This window comes from Engystomops pustulosus, chromosome 3 (genome assembly GCF_040894005.1).
Source record: "Engystomops pustulosus chromosome 3, aEngPut4.maternal, whole genome shotgun sequence".
Lineage (NCBI taxonomy): Eukaryota > Metazoa > Chordata > Amphibia > Anura > Leptodactylidae > Engystomops > Engystomops pustulosus.
In genome coordinates, this window is record NC_092413.1 from 111,556,972 (window position 1) to 111,573,374 (window position 16,403).

The following is a 16,403-nucleotide window of genomic DNA, read 5'->3' on the forward strand; positions in this document are numbered from 1 at the left end:
CTTAATGTACTCGAGAAATTTGAGTAATTATAACTCATGTCTAGCTTGTTCAGAATTAAGATTCTGACAATTGGAGGGCAGGAAATTAAATAAATTCTTGACAAACCTCCACTGACATACATACATACATTCATACATGCATGCAAAGTGAAAACCACCATTCCCAATCTCTTCATAGATATCGGAAATGGAGGAAAAAAATCTGGTTCTTCACTTTAGATGCTACACAAAATGGAGGTGTAATTTACAAGCTGTAATTTTTTTAGACAATATATTAATTAAACCGTCACAAGGTGTTAAATTATGAAAAACTCTACAAAGATTGATACCCAATTTCTCCAGAGTATGAGGATGCCCCATATGTGGTGGTAACTGTTGTATGGGCACATAGCCGGCATAGAACGGAAGGAGTGCCTTTCGGACCAGATCTGCATTGTCACATTTTCCAGACTTTAAAATGTTTATTTTTTTGTAATTTGGACATATGGGGGATTATTTTTTTGTGGATGAGATCCACTTTTCAGGTACATGATTCAGGTACATAATTCTTGTTTATGGTTTTTAGCATTTTTTTCCCGGATGTTCACCATACCATAATCTGTTATCTTGTTTTACAGTGTTCCTGTACGGGTTCAGCGTCAATTTTATTTTATTGTGCAGGTTGTTATGGACGTGATATCCAATATGTTGTGTCTTTTGGGTGATTTTGACTTTTTTATGTTTTATTTGATTATTGTATGGGATGGGACTTAAGGGGACTTTTATTCTTTTTTTTAACTGTTTTATTTGGTCTTAGGGTGGGACATGAACAAGTGATCATTTGATCACAATAGAAAAAAGAGAATCAGCTCACCACTCTTGTTGTTTGTCTTGTGGATTTCTGCCGATGCACGGACGTGCTGTGCGGGGACCAGAATATGCAGCCAAGGAAAAGGGTATTTGTCCAGCGTCCAGGCAAAGAAAAATATTTTTTGTCTTGAATCATAAAATTTCCACTTTATTAATCAAAAAAAGAATTAAAAACAATAGAGACGTCTCATAATAGATCCCTTCTCCATTATGAGACGTCTCCATTGTTTTTAATTCTTTTTTTGATTAATAAAGTGGAAATTTTATGATTCAAGACAAAAAATATTTTTCTTTGCCTGGACGCTGGACAAATACCCTTTTCCTTGATCATTTGATCACTTGTTCATTGTAATATACTAGGCTGACAGCTGCACTGTTAGATTATTTTGTAAGCACGATCCTAACAGGCTATTACTGAAGGCAGCCCTGGGATCCTTATCGGACCTCAGGGTTTCCATAGCAACGATTGGCACCTCCTAATTTTAATACAAAAACCTAGGAAAACCGATTGATTCGAATATAAGCCTAAGGTGAGAAATGCCAACCAGTATATAGAGAGCCAACCCATGTCCCCCAGTATATAGCCAGAAGCCCGCAAGTATATAGCCAGCATCTACAGTTAGTATATAGCCAGCAGCCCCCTAGTATAAAAGCCAGCCCCTGCCCCCTAGTATGTGCATGCCCAGCCTATTAAAAAAAAACTCTCTACTCACCTTTCCGATGCAGGTCATCTGTCTTCTTATGCTCCGTTGTCGCACACACCATGACATCAGCTGCTTGCTGACATCATAGTGTCTGCTGATGGCGGCATACACATTATGATGTCGGCAAACGGCTAACATCATGGTGTGTGCAACACAGGGCACAGGGACCCGAAGACGGAGGCTGAGCTTCAGAAGACAGAAGTTGACGTGCGGGGGCTTTGGAAAGGTGAGATTTCAAGTTTAAGCTGAATTAGGGTGTTTCACCACATTTTTTGTGCTGAAAAACTTGGCTTATACTTGAGTATATAATGTAATTAAACCAAACACCTCCAAAGGCTTCCTAAGCATTTTAAAAGGTCCCTTGGTTTGGTTCAGTAGGCGACATAATCATGGAGAAGATTGCAGACTTGACAGATGTCCATCAGGTAGTCATTGACACACATTAAGATTTACAAGACATGGACTGCTGCTGGAGTCAGTGCTTCAAGAGCCACCACGACCAGACATATCCAGGACATGGGCTACAGTTGTCACAATTTAAGTGTCAAGCCACTCCTGAGCAATAAACAACGCCAGAAGATTATTTTCTGACCCTGGATTAGTGCACATGAGTAAGAAGAAATGGGGAAAGGATATTCTGTACGTTCACATATTACAAATCAGATCAAGGGGCCCTCAACAATAGCCAATGTATACAGGGGCTGTATCAGTCACCAAAAAATCACAGAATTGAGCTAAGCAAGGTGAAAAAAGATTAAAATATAACTTTTAATTAAATACTTCCTAAAAGTCTTTAAGCATAAAATACACTCACAAATTGCAGTTTAAAGGAAACCTACCACTTGAAGTGGCAGGTTTCAGAAGAAAATACCGAGCACCAGCTAAGGGTGAGCTGGTGCCGGAGCTTATTTTTGTTAGTGTTTTAAACTGCTGTATTGCGGTTTAAAACACTTTTTAAACTTTATAGCCGGCGCAGGGAGGTACGCGCTCGGCGCTTACCATGCGAGCGGCTCTCCTTCACTTCCTATGTAGCCGCGCGCACGGTCGCGCGCATGGTAAGCGCCGAGCGCGTACCTCCCTGCGCCGGCTATAAAGTTTAAAAAGTGTTTTAAACTGCAATACAGCGGTTTAAAACACTAACAAAAATAAGCTCCGGCACCAGCTCAGCCTGAGCTGGTGCTCGGTATTTCCATCTGAAACCTGCCACTTCAAGTGGTAGGTTTCCTTTAAATATCGTTTCACAACCACTGGTGTATTACCATAGACAACATTGACACTTGAAGGTGTCATAACCATAACAACAAGTAATCAAATGGCTCTCAACCAGAAGAGTATAAAGCTTTAAGTTTGTTGAGCACGTAGAAGTTTGGTTACGTTATATTGACGATGTTTTAATAATCTGGAAGGGTTCTGAATCCTCCTTCATTAAGTTTGTCCAGAGTGTAAACGTGAATAACATTGGGTTGAAGTTCACGTATGAAATCAAATATGACAAATTGGCATTTCTGGATGTCCTGCTCTCGAAAGGTCCCGATGGTAGAATTGAGACTGAAGTCTTCAGAAAAGCCACGGCAACTAAGTCCCTCTTGAGATGGGAAAGTAATCATCCAGTACCACTCAGGAGGGGGATACCACATGGCCAATTTTTGCGACTACGAAGGAATTGTTCGGATAAAAAAACCTTCCTGAGACAGGCAGATGACCTGAGACACAGGTTCCTGCAAAAGGGTTATCCGGACAATATCCTTAAGGATGCATTCCAAAATGCTTTGAAAAGTGAACGAAAGGACCTTTTGGTCCCAAGAGTTAAGGAGGACACTGATCATGCCATTAGGTTCATAACTACTTTTAGCAATGGCTCTGAGGCGGTGAGGAAGATTATTTCCTGGCATTGGGATACCCTACGAATGGATCCAGACATTGTTGATGCGATCGATAGGGCACGTCTATCACATTCAGAAAAGGTCGCTCCTTAAAGGATCGCCTAGTCCGCAGCCAGCAGTGGACGTGTGGCATGCCCCTTTATCTTGGTAATCAAAGAATTCAAGGCCAATGTGACATGCGAGGTGATAAAGATCAACTCCTTCATTAATTGTAAAACTGACGGTATAGTTTATAGAATAGCCTGTGCATGTGGTATTGAGTATGTTGGAAAAACACATTGTGAGTTTAGAAGAAGAGTTGGTGAGCATCTGGCTGATGTTAGACATACATCGAGAGATACATCGGTCGCAAGACATGTCCTGGAATGTCATCAAGGGAATGTAAATGTACTCCATGGCATAACCCATATACCGCGTAATGTAAGAGGCAGGAATTGGGACAAAAAATTTTACAAACCGAGACGAGATGGATCTTCAGACTGAATACAGATGCACCAGCTGGTCTGAACGAAACCTTAAGTTTCGCCTCGTTTATTGATGCATAGTTCTATCTCAGCATCTAATGTGATAATTAATGTCATCCTTTTGCTCCACTATAAAAGTTATTTGTTGTAATTAATGTATTTTTACACATGGTAATTAATATATTTCTACATACAGTGGTGTGCTATGACATTAAATACTTACCTATTCCATCCCGTATGAGGGGGTTAGTCAATACACCCCACACTCCAATTCCTTCTTGAACATCTATCACTGCATTGTGGGAAAGTGTAATTTGCCGTTCTAACTCAGAACCAAAACCCGCCTATTTAGTTTGATTTTAATATATTGTCCTGCTAGCAATATCAATTTATTGTATCACATGAAAAAAGTGTTCAACAAGTGATCGCAGTCTTTGCGTATGTATTGACATATGCCACGTCACAATGTATATGTGATCGGTGCATAATAGGTCTCTATCAGTGACCACCTTCACTGATAGGTAAGTTCCTATATTAAGAGATTATGTTACACTTACTATTCTGTTGTCCCTGCGGCGTGACGCTAATTGAGTGGGTGTATACTAAAACACTCCCCCGTATGCGTCACCACACAGGGATCCGTTCGGCAACTTTCCACGTGACTGGTCATGTGACGCGATCATGTGACAATGAGCGGAGCTTTGCGGACTGAGCGCGCCATGGCATTTAAATAGCTGGGCATGCGCAGTAGACTCTTGCACACGCCAGCCACCTATCAGGGTGTCACTATGCCAGGATAACTCAGTATAGCAGCCACTGCTGTAAACTTCAATAAGTAACCATACTATCTCCATGCGTTGCTTGGATTGCTACAATATCTATGTCCCCTGATGAATACGCAGTACAGCGGAGGAAACGCGTTGGGAATTTGATTACAGTTTGCTTTCCAGGAGTCGATATTTAGGGACAGCTGTGGACCGTCCTTGTAAGGTCGGGAGTCTGGGCATGAATAAGGTCAGTGTCAGGGCCTACAATGTCCCATCTCCCTGAACCGATTAAAGCAGCAATGGGTCTTCAGGAATTGGTAAGAACATTCCATTTTTTTGCTTGACTATCTCTATGGCAGCGAAAATATGTTCCATTGTTTGGATATATAAACATGCTGGAGTGTTCTGGCATTGTGAGCACTACTATTTATGGGCACAAATCATTCATCTTGTTGCCCTTTGTTATAGCTGTCCTGACTATTTGCTATGATACCTAATTGGTTGTGCACATTGATCAATATCTTTGTGACTTAAAGGTTTATACTCTTCTGGTTGAGAGACATTTGATTACTTGTTATTATGGTTATACAAGTGTCAAGTATTTTATGCTTAAAGACTTTTAGGAAGTATTTAATTAAAAGTTATATTTTAATCTTTTTTCACCTTGCTTAGCTCAATCACATTCACATATTAAGATTAAAATCAAATCATATATCAATATGGAGATGACAGGTCAAATAGGTTGATAGATGATAGGTTTTAAGCTTTTATAAGGGAAGTCATGAGGAGATAAACAAAACTAAGCTGCTAATCTCTCCAAGTAGTGCAGTTCTAGAGGATCACAGTTATAATTCCAACTTGTCTATATCAGTCCTGCTGTACACAATTTCAGGTTTCCGACCCTGGATCTTCTGTGAGCAGCCATCTTGTCTGATGCTGAGCTCTTCTCTGCCCTGGGACATACTGGGCACTATGACTTTATGGGGACATAGCATTTATATACATTTTAGGACATGACTGTGATGTCTCTGAGTAGCTGTCAGCTTCCTTGCTGTACTAGATCAATGTGGCGCACAAACATTAGTAAATATTTGGCGCATGTCAGTGTTTTATTTCTTTTCGGGCACACATCGAAATTAAATGAGGCCAAAGGTCCTTATTGTCCTTGTGTGCATAAGGCGGTAGACCTTATAAAATTATCATCAATGTCATTTGATAGCACTGCATCAGAAAATACCTAGCACAGTTAATGGACCCTTTTTCTCCTCTCAATGCACTTATCTCAGAATTAAAGCTTAATTATCTTAACATCCGATTATGTAATTATGCTGGTGTTTGTATGACCAAATTATTATTGTTATATGAACGCCTAATGTGGTGTCTCTGTTCTATTTTTGTTATATATTTTAATCCCTCAGATTAAAAAGTTGTGATTCCATATGTTGAACACCATAGAAGACCTAAATATTGATTTTTTTTGTTGTAACCCCCAAACAAAAATGTAAAAAGATATTCCCATCCCAAAAATGTATCAATACAATTATAGCTTTTCTATAAAACAAAGTTTTACTACTGTTCCAACCTTACCTCTGTTAAAAAGACAAAATTGAGGAACGGTGGTTTAAAGAGGACCTGTCACCCATAAATAGGTCCTAGCACTTTCTTTGATGCAGAAGTGTTACAATGCCAGCTTTATCGGAACCCTCAGATAACCCTAGCACACAATGCAGCGAAGTACAATAGGAACTAATACCCCTATTGCATTCATGAGGTGATAACTGCCAAGCTTCATACAGCAGTCACCGCCCCTAGCCCTACCCCCTCATGAATATGCCGGACCGCTTTGAGCGCGGTCCAGCATTTCTATTGTAATTCACAGCAATGTTTGCTGGCGTTATCGGAGGGTTTCAATATAGCTAGCAGTGTGACACTGCTGCATCGGAGATAGCGCTAGGAGTTGCTTAATTCAGTGATTTTTTTAAGAGTGACAGGTCCTCTTTAACGTATAAATTAAATCCTCAATGTCCATTTTATGTCACCCGTTAGTTGGTGACCCGTTAGTTGGTAAGCTCGGCAAGCATTCGTTTTCCATGCATTTTTTTTTTAAACTGAGAAAAAGTATAGGAGGCACCATCATTTTTTCTCTCATTAAACGAATGGATGACGGATCGCTGCCTAACTGAACATAATGGATGACATAAAATGTACATTGACTCACAAGAAAATATACGGCAACTGCTGCTAATATAAAGTCTACTTGACGGTTAAAAACCTTTCTCAAGCTCGTTGCATGTAGTGAACATACACTTTAAATCTCAATCCAACAGAGTTCAGTTTCATATTGGAGTACAGGCAGTCCCCGGGTTACGTACAGGATAGGTTCTGGATGTTTATTTTTAAGTTGAATTTGTATGTAAGTCGGAACTATATATTTTATAATTGTAACCCCAGATACATTTTTTTTGGTCTCCATTACAATTAGATTTTAAAAATGTTGGGTTGTCATAAGAACCAGGATTAACAATAAACCTTCATTGCAAACACCTTTAATACCTGTTATAGTTGTTTATTGTAGCCTAAGGCTAAAGTACAGTAAATTACTAACATTCAGAGGTGCGTTTGTAACTAGGGGTTGTCTGTAAGTCGGGTGTTCTTAAGTAGGGGACCGCCTGTACTATAGCATCAGAATAGAGAGACATAGAATGACACTCACCCTTCATGGTATTTAACCAGGGGTCAAGCACTGTCCAGTTAATGTCATGATTCAAAATTCATTTTATGTAACCTGTTTGCTCGCCTGCCAGCTAATTCCCTTTGACATTTAATGAGAATCCAGTCTGTCCTTCATCTTTAGTTCTATATTTTGATTACAGTGCCAGCTTATCTTCTTCTTCTCAGGGAAATTAGTATAAACATATCTGTGAACAAGGCCTATTAACCTTTTCCGAGAATGTGCTGGTAAATTAATTGTGGCCAATATCATTACAGTATTCTTATCTCCTTTTCCACGCCCCCCAATGCTGCTTTTTCCGTTTTGATATATGACTGTGTTTTTGGATTTGAGTGCATCTGAAGACCATTTCTGCGTCTTGGGTTCGTTCTCTCTTCCCTGGTGCCGGGAGCCATGAAATATTTAATTTGAAAGTCACCATGCAATGGGGGGGGGGGGGTTGAGCCCCACATAAAAATCTATAACAATATGTTAAACCTCCGTTCATTACTTTCTTTAATGAAGGTAAGAAACCTTGGTTTGAATCGTAGTGTGAACTAAGCCGTAAAAGTTATCAATTATTGGTTACAACTTTATAGTTTTTTATAGTATTTTAAAATTTTCAAACAGAAGTACAAATTGGGTTGGATTTATCATTTTTGTTGGTACTTCGCATATGGTATATACATGTTGGTATATCGCATATTCACATACAAATAATCATCCTAAAACAGCATACATTAATCAAATTCAATATATTTTATTCTCTGTAAAGAAATGAGTACAACTTTAAGTTCACAATTAGAGGACACTGTACAAGAACCATATTACTTGTCTATGATAGTTGAAGTGCTGATTTTTCTTAGTGCTAGACCCTAATCACACACCATAAACTTAACATAAAGCAACTATTAAGCTGTATCTAAGGACAGCGCCATCCTATATGTTTGAGAAGTCTATATGTGAATGTATGAATAAGTTAATAACCAACTGTATGGGACCATTTTGTTCTAAATAATAATTTCAAAAGTTTATATGTTCCTTTGTTTAATAATAAAATCTCCATGGAAACGTAACTGCACATATCAGAAAATAGTTACAGCGTCTTTAATGCTTTTCCCCTTACTTGGTTGCTAACATGAAAGTATATAAAATGTATAATTAGATATGACACACTATTGTGTGCTTGAAGAAACACCATGAATTTTCTAGTGATGGAAGTGAAAAACATGTATCCATGAATCAAATTATCCTCTAGAGATCTGCTGGCAATTCTTCTGAAGTGCCACTGGAAAACACAGCTCCATTAAAATCATTGACACCAGATTACTTACCCACCACACTAAGGTCTCTTCTATAGAAGTACACTTTTGACCACCATTTTAGTCTCAATCAACTTAGAAAATTGAATAACTTTTTAAATAGATTCTAATGCATATTAAATACAAATATTGGGCTAGATTTAATTATAGTGCAAGGCTGTGCTACCATTTCATTTTAAGCAACAGCAGACAATGGTATAAAATGATACAAGTAGAATCATTTGAACAATTGCCTGATGCTACTGTGTAGTGCAACATGACACTGCTTCAGCCAATCACTGGCTTTAGTGGTGACATGTTGACCCCAATGAGGTCACTGCTGTCATTAGTGATGAACTGTAGCCAGTGACTGGGGGAGACAATGTTGTGTCAACAGCAAACAGAAATCATTGGGAAACCAGGGAAGCATCAGCATGGTATGTGTTTTACCATTGTCATCTGTTAACGTGATAGAATCACAGTCCTGTTACATGTGCAAGTAAAAAAATGTTTTATAAAAACTCTGGAGTCTTGAATAGATGGTTCCAAGTGTCTTCTATATGACATTTAGAGGTGCTGTAATATATGCTTAAGGGATAATATTTGCAGGGATGGTTTCTATCTGTTTTATGTCCACATGGAACATCAATTATGTTTATGACAAAAACTATTTTTATATACATTTTGAATTACTTGGGAGCCTAAATGTATTGACAATCATTCCCCGGATTTATAGGCAAAACAGCTTTGACTTCATAATGTGGCTGGGTGTAGTTTGACGGTATGCACATCAATATGATGGCTATTTTTCACCAAATGTTCTCCACAATGATTGTGTCCTTGAGTCTTATTTCTTTGTAAGGCATTTGCCTGTAGTCAGTCTTCTTTATAAGTATTAAGTTCTTTGAGTTCCTGGTTAGATGTCACTAGATTTATACATATCTGATAGGAGCCGTGTAATAGGAACATTGCCAATAGTTTTCTTAAAAAAAACTTCTTCTATTGTGGATGGGCTTATGGACCGTAAGGCTGGTAAAAGCAGTAGAAGTTTTCCAAACCGGCAGGGCTGTGTAGGGTATCTGAAATACATATATAAAGAGGATAACAGCTGGGTAACCAGTATACATGTGTTAGAGATGTTACATATGCTTTACAGTAAATTCTGTTCACTTTCAGAAAATATCATTATATTTTAATTAAATAAATAATAACTACCGGTATATCTGAAGTTTTATCATTATTGGAAGGAAAATTTTCACAATATTTTCACTATTCAATAATTTATTCCCTTTCTTACTATTTTTGCAATTTCTGTTCATCGCACAGATACTGAAATTTTTGATGTCCAAATCTTTGCTTAGCATTACCAATTGGAAGCCCAAATTAGAATCTTAAAGGGGTTGTCCCAGTTCAGCATGTAAATATTATTCTTCATATGATGAAAAGTCACACATTTTCAAAAGTACTTTCAGAATCAAGCCCTAATGGTTTTCTAAATGTATGCTTGCTGTCATTCTCTATAAAGCATTATTGTTTACTTCCTGCTGTGTAATACAGCTGAGGCATGCTGCATATGAAGTGGGCCATACAGCCCTTACTGTTGTACAATATAGTACAACATAGTTTTACAATATAGTTTGTATGGCAATAATGAACTACTTAAAGGTGGACATAACTGTCAGCAACCTGTCCTTATGATCATAAACCTTCTGCGTAGGGACTATTTTAAAGGAAATGAGGACTTACTGCTGTAATCTCAGTGCTAAGGGAGCAGGGTGAGACAGTGTAAGGCCCCATGCACACAAATGTATATGGAGGCCGTATGAACGGCAGCCATAATTTGGCCACCATAGAAGTGCATTGTGCTCAGTATGGTGAGCACACACGTGTCTGTCATAATCGTGCTGCTGCCTGATGCACGTCTCTCTATGGAGACGGGAGGGGTGAAGAGCTCTCCCACCTCCCCTTCTCCGTTTTCAATAATAACTATGTAAATATGTAACTATCTATAGAAGTTTACAAAATCTACTGAAACATCAAGCTACTAACCAATGTTTCTTATTATTTTTTTAATAAATAGTATAAGCAAATATAACTCTGTCACACATCTTATCACAGGTTATTTTCCTCTTCTATTTTCCTCCTAAACTGCTATAATTACAGTTCATATCTCTCCCCAGTTAAGACACTTTAGCACTGGCATCATATAACATACATATTGATGTAGAGGGGAGCGGAAAGCAGCAGAAGATCTAAAGAAATGGACAAAAGGACAATGTCCTGCTACGGCTAACAGTAAGTTTTATGAGATTTCCCTGTTTTTAAGCAATATTGTGCAGTATTAATGTATATCTCTTGTACATGATGCAAAACTTAGTGTTATATGCAGCAGAATGTCTTTGTATGTCCCTCTATATTTCTATTTCACTTGGTATCTCTTCTTCCTGCCCCTCTCCACTTCATAAACTTCTAGGGGTAGCAGAATGGATTTGAGCCGAGAAGTGAGCAGTGGAGGAGGTAGAGGGGAGCAGAAGAGAGGCCTGAAAAAGGTGCATTTGTCTACATATCATATATTTCATAATGTCTTACATTTACTTGTATTATTGCTTTCTGAAAAAAAAACAAAAAAACAATTGAAACAAAAATTACACTTTGTGTAATTAGACATTGGGAGACCTTTATCAAAGCCCTGAAATAATTGCAATGTCTTATGAACTGTCAGGCCAAGGAAAAAGGAAAAGGTTTGAAGGGAAACACAGCTGGCAAAGGAGTGGGCCACTGGACTACCTAGACCGCATGAACGTTCATCTTGAACGTTCGCTTGGTTTTTCGAGCAAAACTATGCCATCCAGCATCTGCCGTAGTTTTGGCTGCCGCCATACCCACCTGTATGAAGCCTAAACCTCTTAATGTATCAGACAGCGCCAGGGGGGGCAAAGATTCCATCATATGCCCGCGTTCATGCACTTTGATCAATCTCCACCATTAACTTTATGTTTGAATGATAATTACCTGGTATGTATGTAACTGTTAAGAGTGAGTTGCGCTTCATCTTGTAAGGCTGCAATGGCCGCTGCATTCCTGAAACTTCTCAGTTCGGAGCCACTATGTGTAGGTACTGAAAGAACATCGACCAATTAATATACAGTAACAAAGTCAAAAGAAAAATAGGGCAGAAAATTCCAAGCTGGTAATTAATATTCTCTGTGTTGTGTAACCTGTTTGCTCCACTGCTCTACCTTTTAATGACCGAATTAGGGATCCAGAAACCAATAAGGTTAAGAAGAGGCAGTGAAGGATTGACCTCCGCATAACAATCCTGTCCTACCTGGTTCTCCAGGTGAGTTATCAGTAGAGTCAAGGGGCCTACTGAAGGCCTCCAAGTATGTCTTCATCATATGCCTTGGAAAAGAAAGGTTTCTAAAAGGCTGTTTGTTAAATATACTGACAATGTATTGCATACATTGCACTACATAAGTAGTAGTGGTAAATTTTGTGTCTTCAGAAAAGCACTGACTACACAACAAACACTGTCAGAAATGCATTTTCCCTAATTCATCTCCATAACAGGATTAATAAAAAAATTTCAATAAATTCTATGTACCCAAAATTGTGCCGTTTTAAAGGTAACTCAATCCACAAACAACAAGGCTCCTATATGGATATGTTGTATCATGACAAAAATACCTTATCAGTTTTCCAACAATTGGGAACATCACTGACAAAAATAACATTAAAGGTGCACTCCAAACAGAACAGATCTGCTATACCTAGCGCAGAGTCTGATGGATGAGGTATGAATCAATACTGTATTTAAATCTCTTTGCAATTCTTCTTAAAGCTTCCACACACTGCCGTGGGCGGTCCATAAAACACGGAGTGTGTAGTATCTTGTTTCACAGATCCACCACAGCGCCAGGAACAGGGCTCCAAACGTCATATTTTTATATGAAGCAAGGAGTCCCTGCTTCCCCACTATACAGTAGCACCGAACTGTCATTCCGTTTGGTGTAGACTCGATATAGGTGGCGGCTGACCAAAGTGGGACAGGGAACACTGGTGTGGAACTGAGAATTAGGGAAAGAACTTTGCAAGAGAGCAGGATAAAAACAAGGAGGATAACACAGATGCAGAGAATAATTCAGGCACAGAAAAGACCAAACACAGTAAGCACACACCTCTTACATACAAGCTTGCGCTTTTCATTGGTTACAAAAAAGGAACCCCAGGTCCATTCTTGGCAGCCCATGTGTCATCTAGACCCACCGAGCAGGAGTAAGAACAACAAAATAATTTTCCGATACTTTGTGAAAGTTATCGCTGTTATAAGGTACTTTGCAGAAGTTAGGTTTGGATGAATGTGTACCTTATTACCCGTACTCTCAACATGCAGTTTCTCTTACATACTACTGGTACTGGAATTACATTCTACTGGTCATTTTGCACATGGGGTGTAGGACTGATACAACTTATGTCTCCTCTGCTTTCTCCTTTCACTGTCTGGCGCTGAAGGACTGAAGGCCCAGGATCTGGCGTTCTATGGTTGACTATGTAGGATGAAAAAAGATGTGTGTGGGGGAGGAGGTGTGCGCTGCATGGGGATCTGTGACTCCAATGACCAGAGGTTAGAGGTTGTTACCATAAATTGTAAGACATTTATGTGGACACAGTGCCCTGCTCCACACAATTCTTATGGTTCATTTCTCTTCTATGACAGCAATGACAGTAATGATTTCACTTTGTTGCTGCAGTTGTGTCTATATTTGATGACTAACATTACTTGTAGCTGGGTGATCAATAAAATATATCCCATGGTTACCAAAGGTGACTATATATAGGAGGCACTCTGGGTGAGGGATATAATATAGATCAAATATATACACAACTACTGAACCACCAAATGAGAAAATAAATTATTTGTTCATCTATTGCATGAAATTAATCTGCACCATCCACTTAAGCTGCTCACTCAATGTGCTTGGATTGCGCTTAGAGTCACAGTGGAAGGGCATTGGGGGAAAGTCCTTCCTGGTGAAACATATGTGCATTTTGGGATTACTTTTTTGTGGTGAGCTTGTGAAGAATATCAAGATGTCCTTCAAATGCATTGTGTGAACGCAACCCCAATACATGGGAGGATACTTATGTAATGTACCCTACCAATGTTTAGTGTATGATGCAAAATTCATTTGGATTTTCCAAAAGTCCCTATTTCTAGATGAAAGACAGTGACAGTAGTCTAGGAACACCATTTAAGCACAGTAGGGAGGAGTTTCTCCCCTACTTGTAGAGCTAGTGGACAAGTAACATTTGTTTGGCATCGCTACCAGCAAAACTTGTGGTGCTTGTGCTTAATTACTTTCTAAATGCAAGTCAAATGCAAACAAGTGTGAACGGAGCCTAATGGTTTCCATGTATAACTTGCAACCTCATAACTTTATCTATCCTCTGCGTCTAAAAAATAAACGCCTCCACAATACTATGAGGTCTACTTTACCTAAAAAATGTAGTTCTACTTCTGAATATATACATGGCTTATGAATTACAATGCATGTTAAGCAACATTTGGACATAGTCTAGTTTTTATGTAAAATATTGTAAGTTAACACTATGGGGAAAATGTATCTAACATTTTACCAGTTTCTAAAAATTTAAACATTTTGAGTGCAGTTTCTATATTGAGACACAATTAGAAACTTTTCATGGTCCTGTTGGATCAGGACCTATATAATTAACAAAATTCCATAAACATAATACATTCTACTATATATTTATTTCTATATTACTAATATGGTTCAATAAAGGAAAGCAGTTGCTAATTATACATATTGTATTTAAATATAGAGTGTAATGCACATAATCAACTATTGTATTGCAAATGCACTTTCACAATACACATTTACACATTGGTTTGATCTAGTCATATATTAAAGATGTCATACATTAGAAACATACCAGCCTTAAAAGTGACAATGCATTTCAGACATGCAAACTCAGTTGCGTCTAGTCGAAGCTGTCGAAATCTTGACACCACTTCCTGCAATGCCTGAATTTCAGCTATGATTTTATTCAACTTCTGGGAATCTGTGTTATCGTTGTTCATTCCTGAAATTAAAACATATATAAATGTATAGTTTTCATATCGTTCATTTCTATCCTAAGCAAATCTTTTCTACTTAACATGTATCTGTCATCCTGATATAAACTATTTCTGTGTCGATTTTTATGAAAATGATAATAAAGTACTCCTTTGGATGATAACAAACACAGTGATTAGCATTTCAATGATGATACAAGCAGTTATGAATACAACAAGACAACATTATTTGCATTTAAATATAGATTTATAAATGACAGGTATGGTCTATTGTTCACATGGGATTTGTTATTCTTCACATGTTGTTCATATTCCCAGCAATGTATTTTAATGTTAATTTCAACACAAAGTCATTAAATTGAGCGGTCCTCACCAGAGACAGCCAGTAGCGTGTTAGCATCAACCGGGATGGCCCATTGTGCTATTCCCAGAACAAATAGCTCTCTCCACGCATCTTCCAGGAGCATCAGCTGCCAAACAATATATGAATGATAGGTTTAGAAGTACATCAGCCATGCATACCGCTCTTATTTCACAATCCCTCTACTTGCTCTTTAGAACTCTTTATAGCTGAATATTTTACCTCAATTATGTTTTGTTAATGATATCGAGGATGTGCTGCGGAGATCAGACAAGATTGTATCTACAATAGTTCCCCTCTAAACTAAATTGTCTCTTACTTACAACATTTTCTCATTTAAGAAAACAAATATTCAGTATGAAAAGAACAGCACAATCTACACAGAACTGTTAGATGACAGAAATATACAGCTTAGTACAATATTAAAATTGGGGGAAGGATAAAGTGTGATAGTAAATGAAAAAGTAAATAAAAATCAAAGTCTACCAATAATGATATTTTTGGAAATTTTCAAACTTTTATTAGAAGTTCAGTTTCTTATCTATGTCAAATTTGTAGGTAGCCTTCCATTAGCAGAACAAATGTGTTTTCTTACATTGGGTAATAGACATAGAAAGAAAGATATAGGGGGGATTTAATAAAGTATCTGAGAATAGCCCAGTGAATAAGACCACAGTATAATTCTACGCCAGATAAAGCATGCTGGTTGATTAACCTGGATTAGTTTAAAACAGTAAAGTTGTACTTTGGACCAGCTATTAGTTGGTCTAGTTTATGTCAGAAATTTCTGATGCACAGACTGATTATCTTGGAATCTGTGATCGGCCACACCCCTTTCCAGACATGTCAGAAAACTGCCCGAAAATGGTCTAAAAGCCTCAATATGGCATTTCAGATGAAATATGACTCCAGGATTCTGGGGTAGACGGATTGATAAATCTCCCCAATAGTGTTTGAAACATAATGGTGTTTTGTGTATTTGATTGTTTATCCCTTAAATTTGATGCTTGGTTTTAACTTACATTTGGAAATTTCTTTTTTCTTTTGGCAAGTTAGTATTTTTTCTTAGTCAAAGTCTATACTACAAAAATAATTTAAAACTAATAATGCATAGAAAGTCCTGCTCCCACATTATCACGGAAATCAATCTTTATGCAGAATTCCATCAATTAAGTTTAAATCGTCCAATTAACTCTGAAAATAATAAATGTATTTTAACTATGCATTTTAACAGATTTCTGCATACAAAACAAGCTCAAGTTATTTA

At 37.9% G+C, this 16,403-nt stretch overlaps 1 protein-coding gene across 1 annotated transcript in view; it reads right to left on the bottom strand.

The window, feature by feature from the left end:
• Nucleotides 1-8,144: 8,144 nt before the first annotated feature.
• The window catches only part of NR2E1 (nuclear receptor subfamily 2 group E member 1), a 40,417-nt gene continuing 32,158 nt past the window's right edge, over nucleotides 8,145-16,403 (bottom strand). Inside the window, exons 6-9 of the mRNA XM_072141837.1 lie at nucleotides 15,149-15,245; nucleotides 14,634-14,783; nucleotides 11,691-11,796; nucleotides 8,145-9,757 (exon numbers count right to left, since the gene is read on the bottom strand). Coding sequence (XP_071997938.1) covers nucleotides 9,595-9,757; nucleotides 11,691-11,796; nucleotides 14,634-14,783; nucleotides 15,149-15,245 — 516 coding nt within the window. The 3' untranslated portion in view covers nucleotides 8,145-9,594. The remainder of the gene's footprint in view (nucleotides 9,758-11,690; nucleotides 11,797-14,633; nucleotides 14,784-15,148; nucleotides 15,246-16,403) is intronic.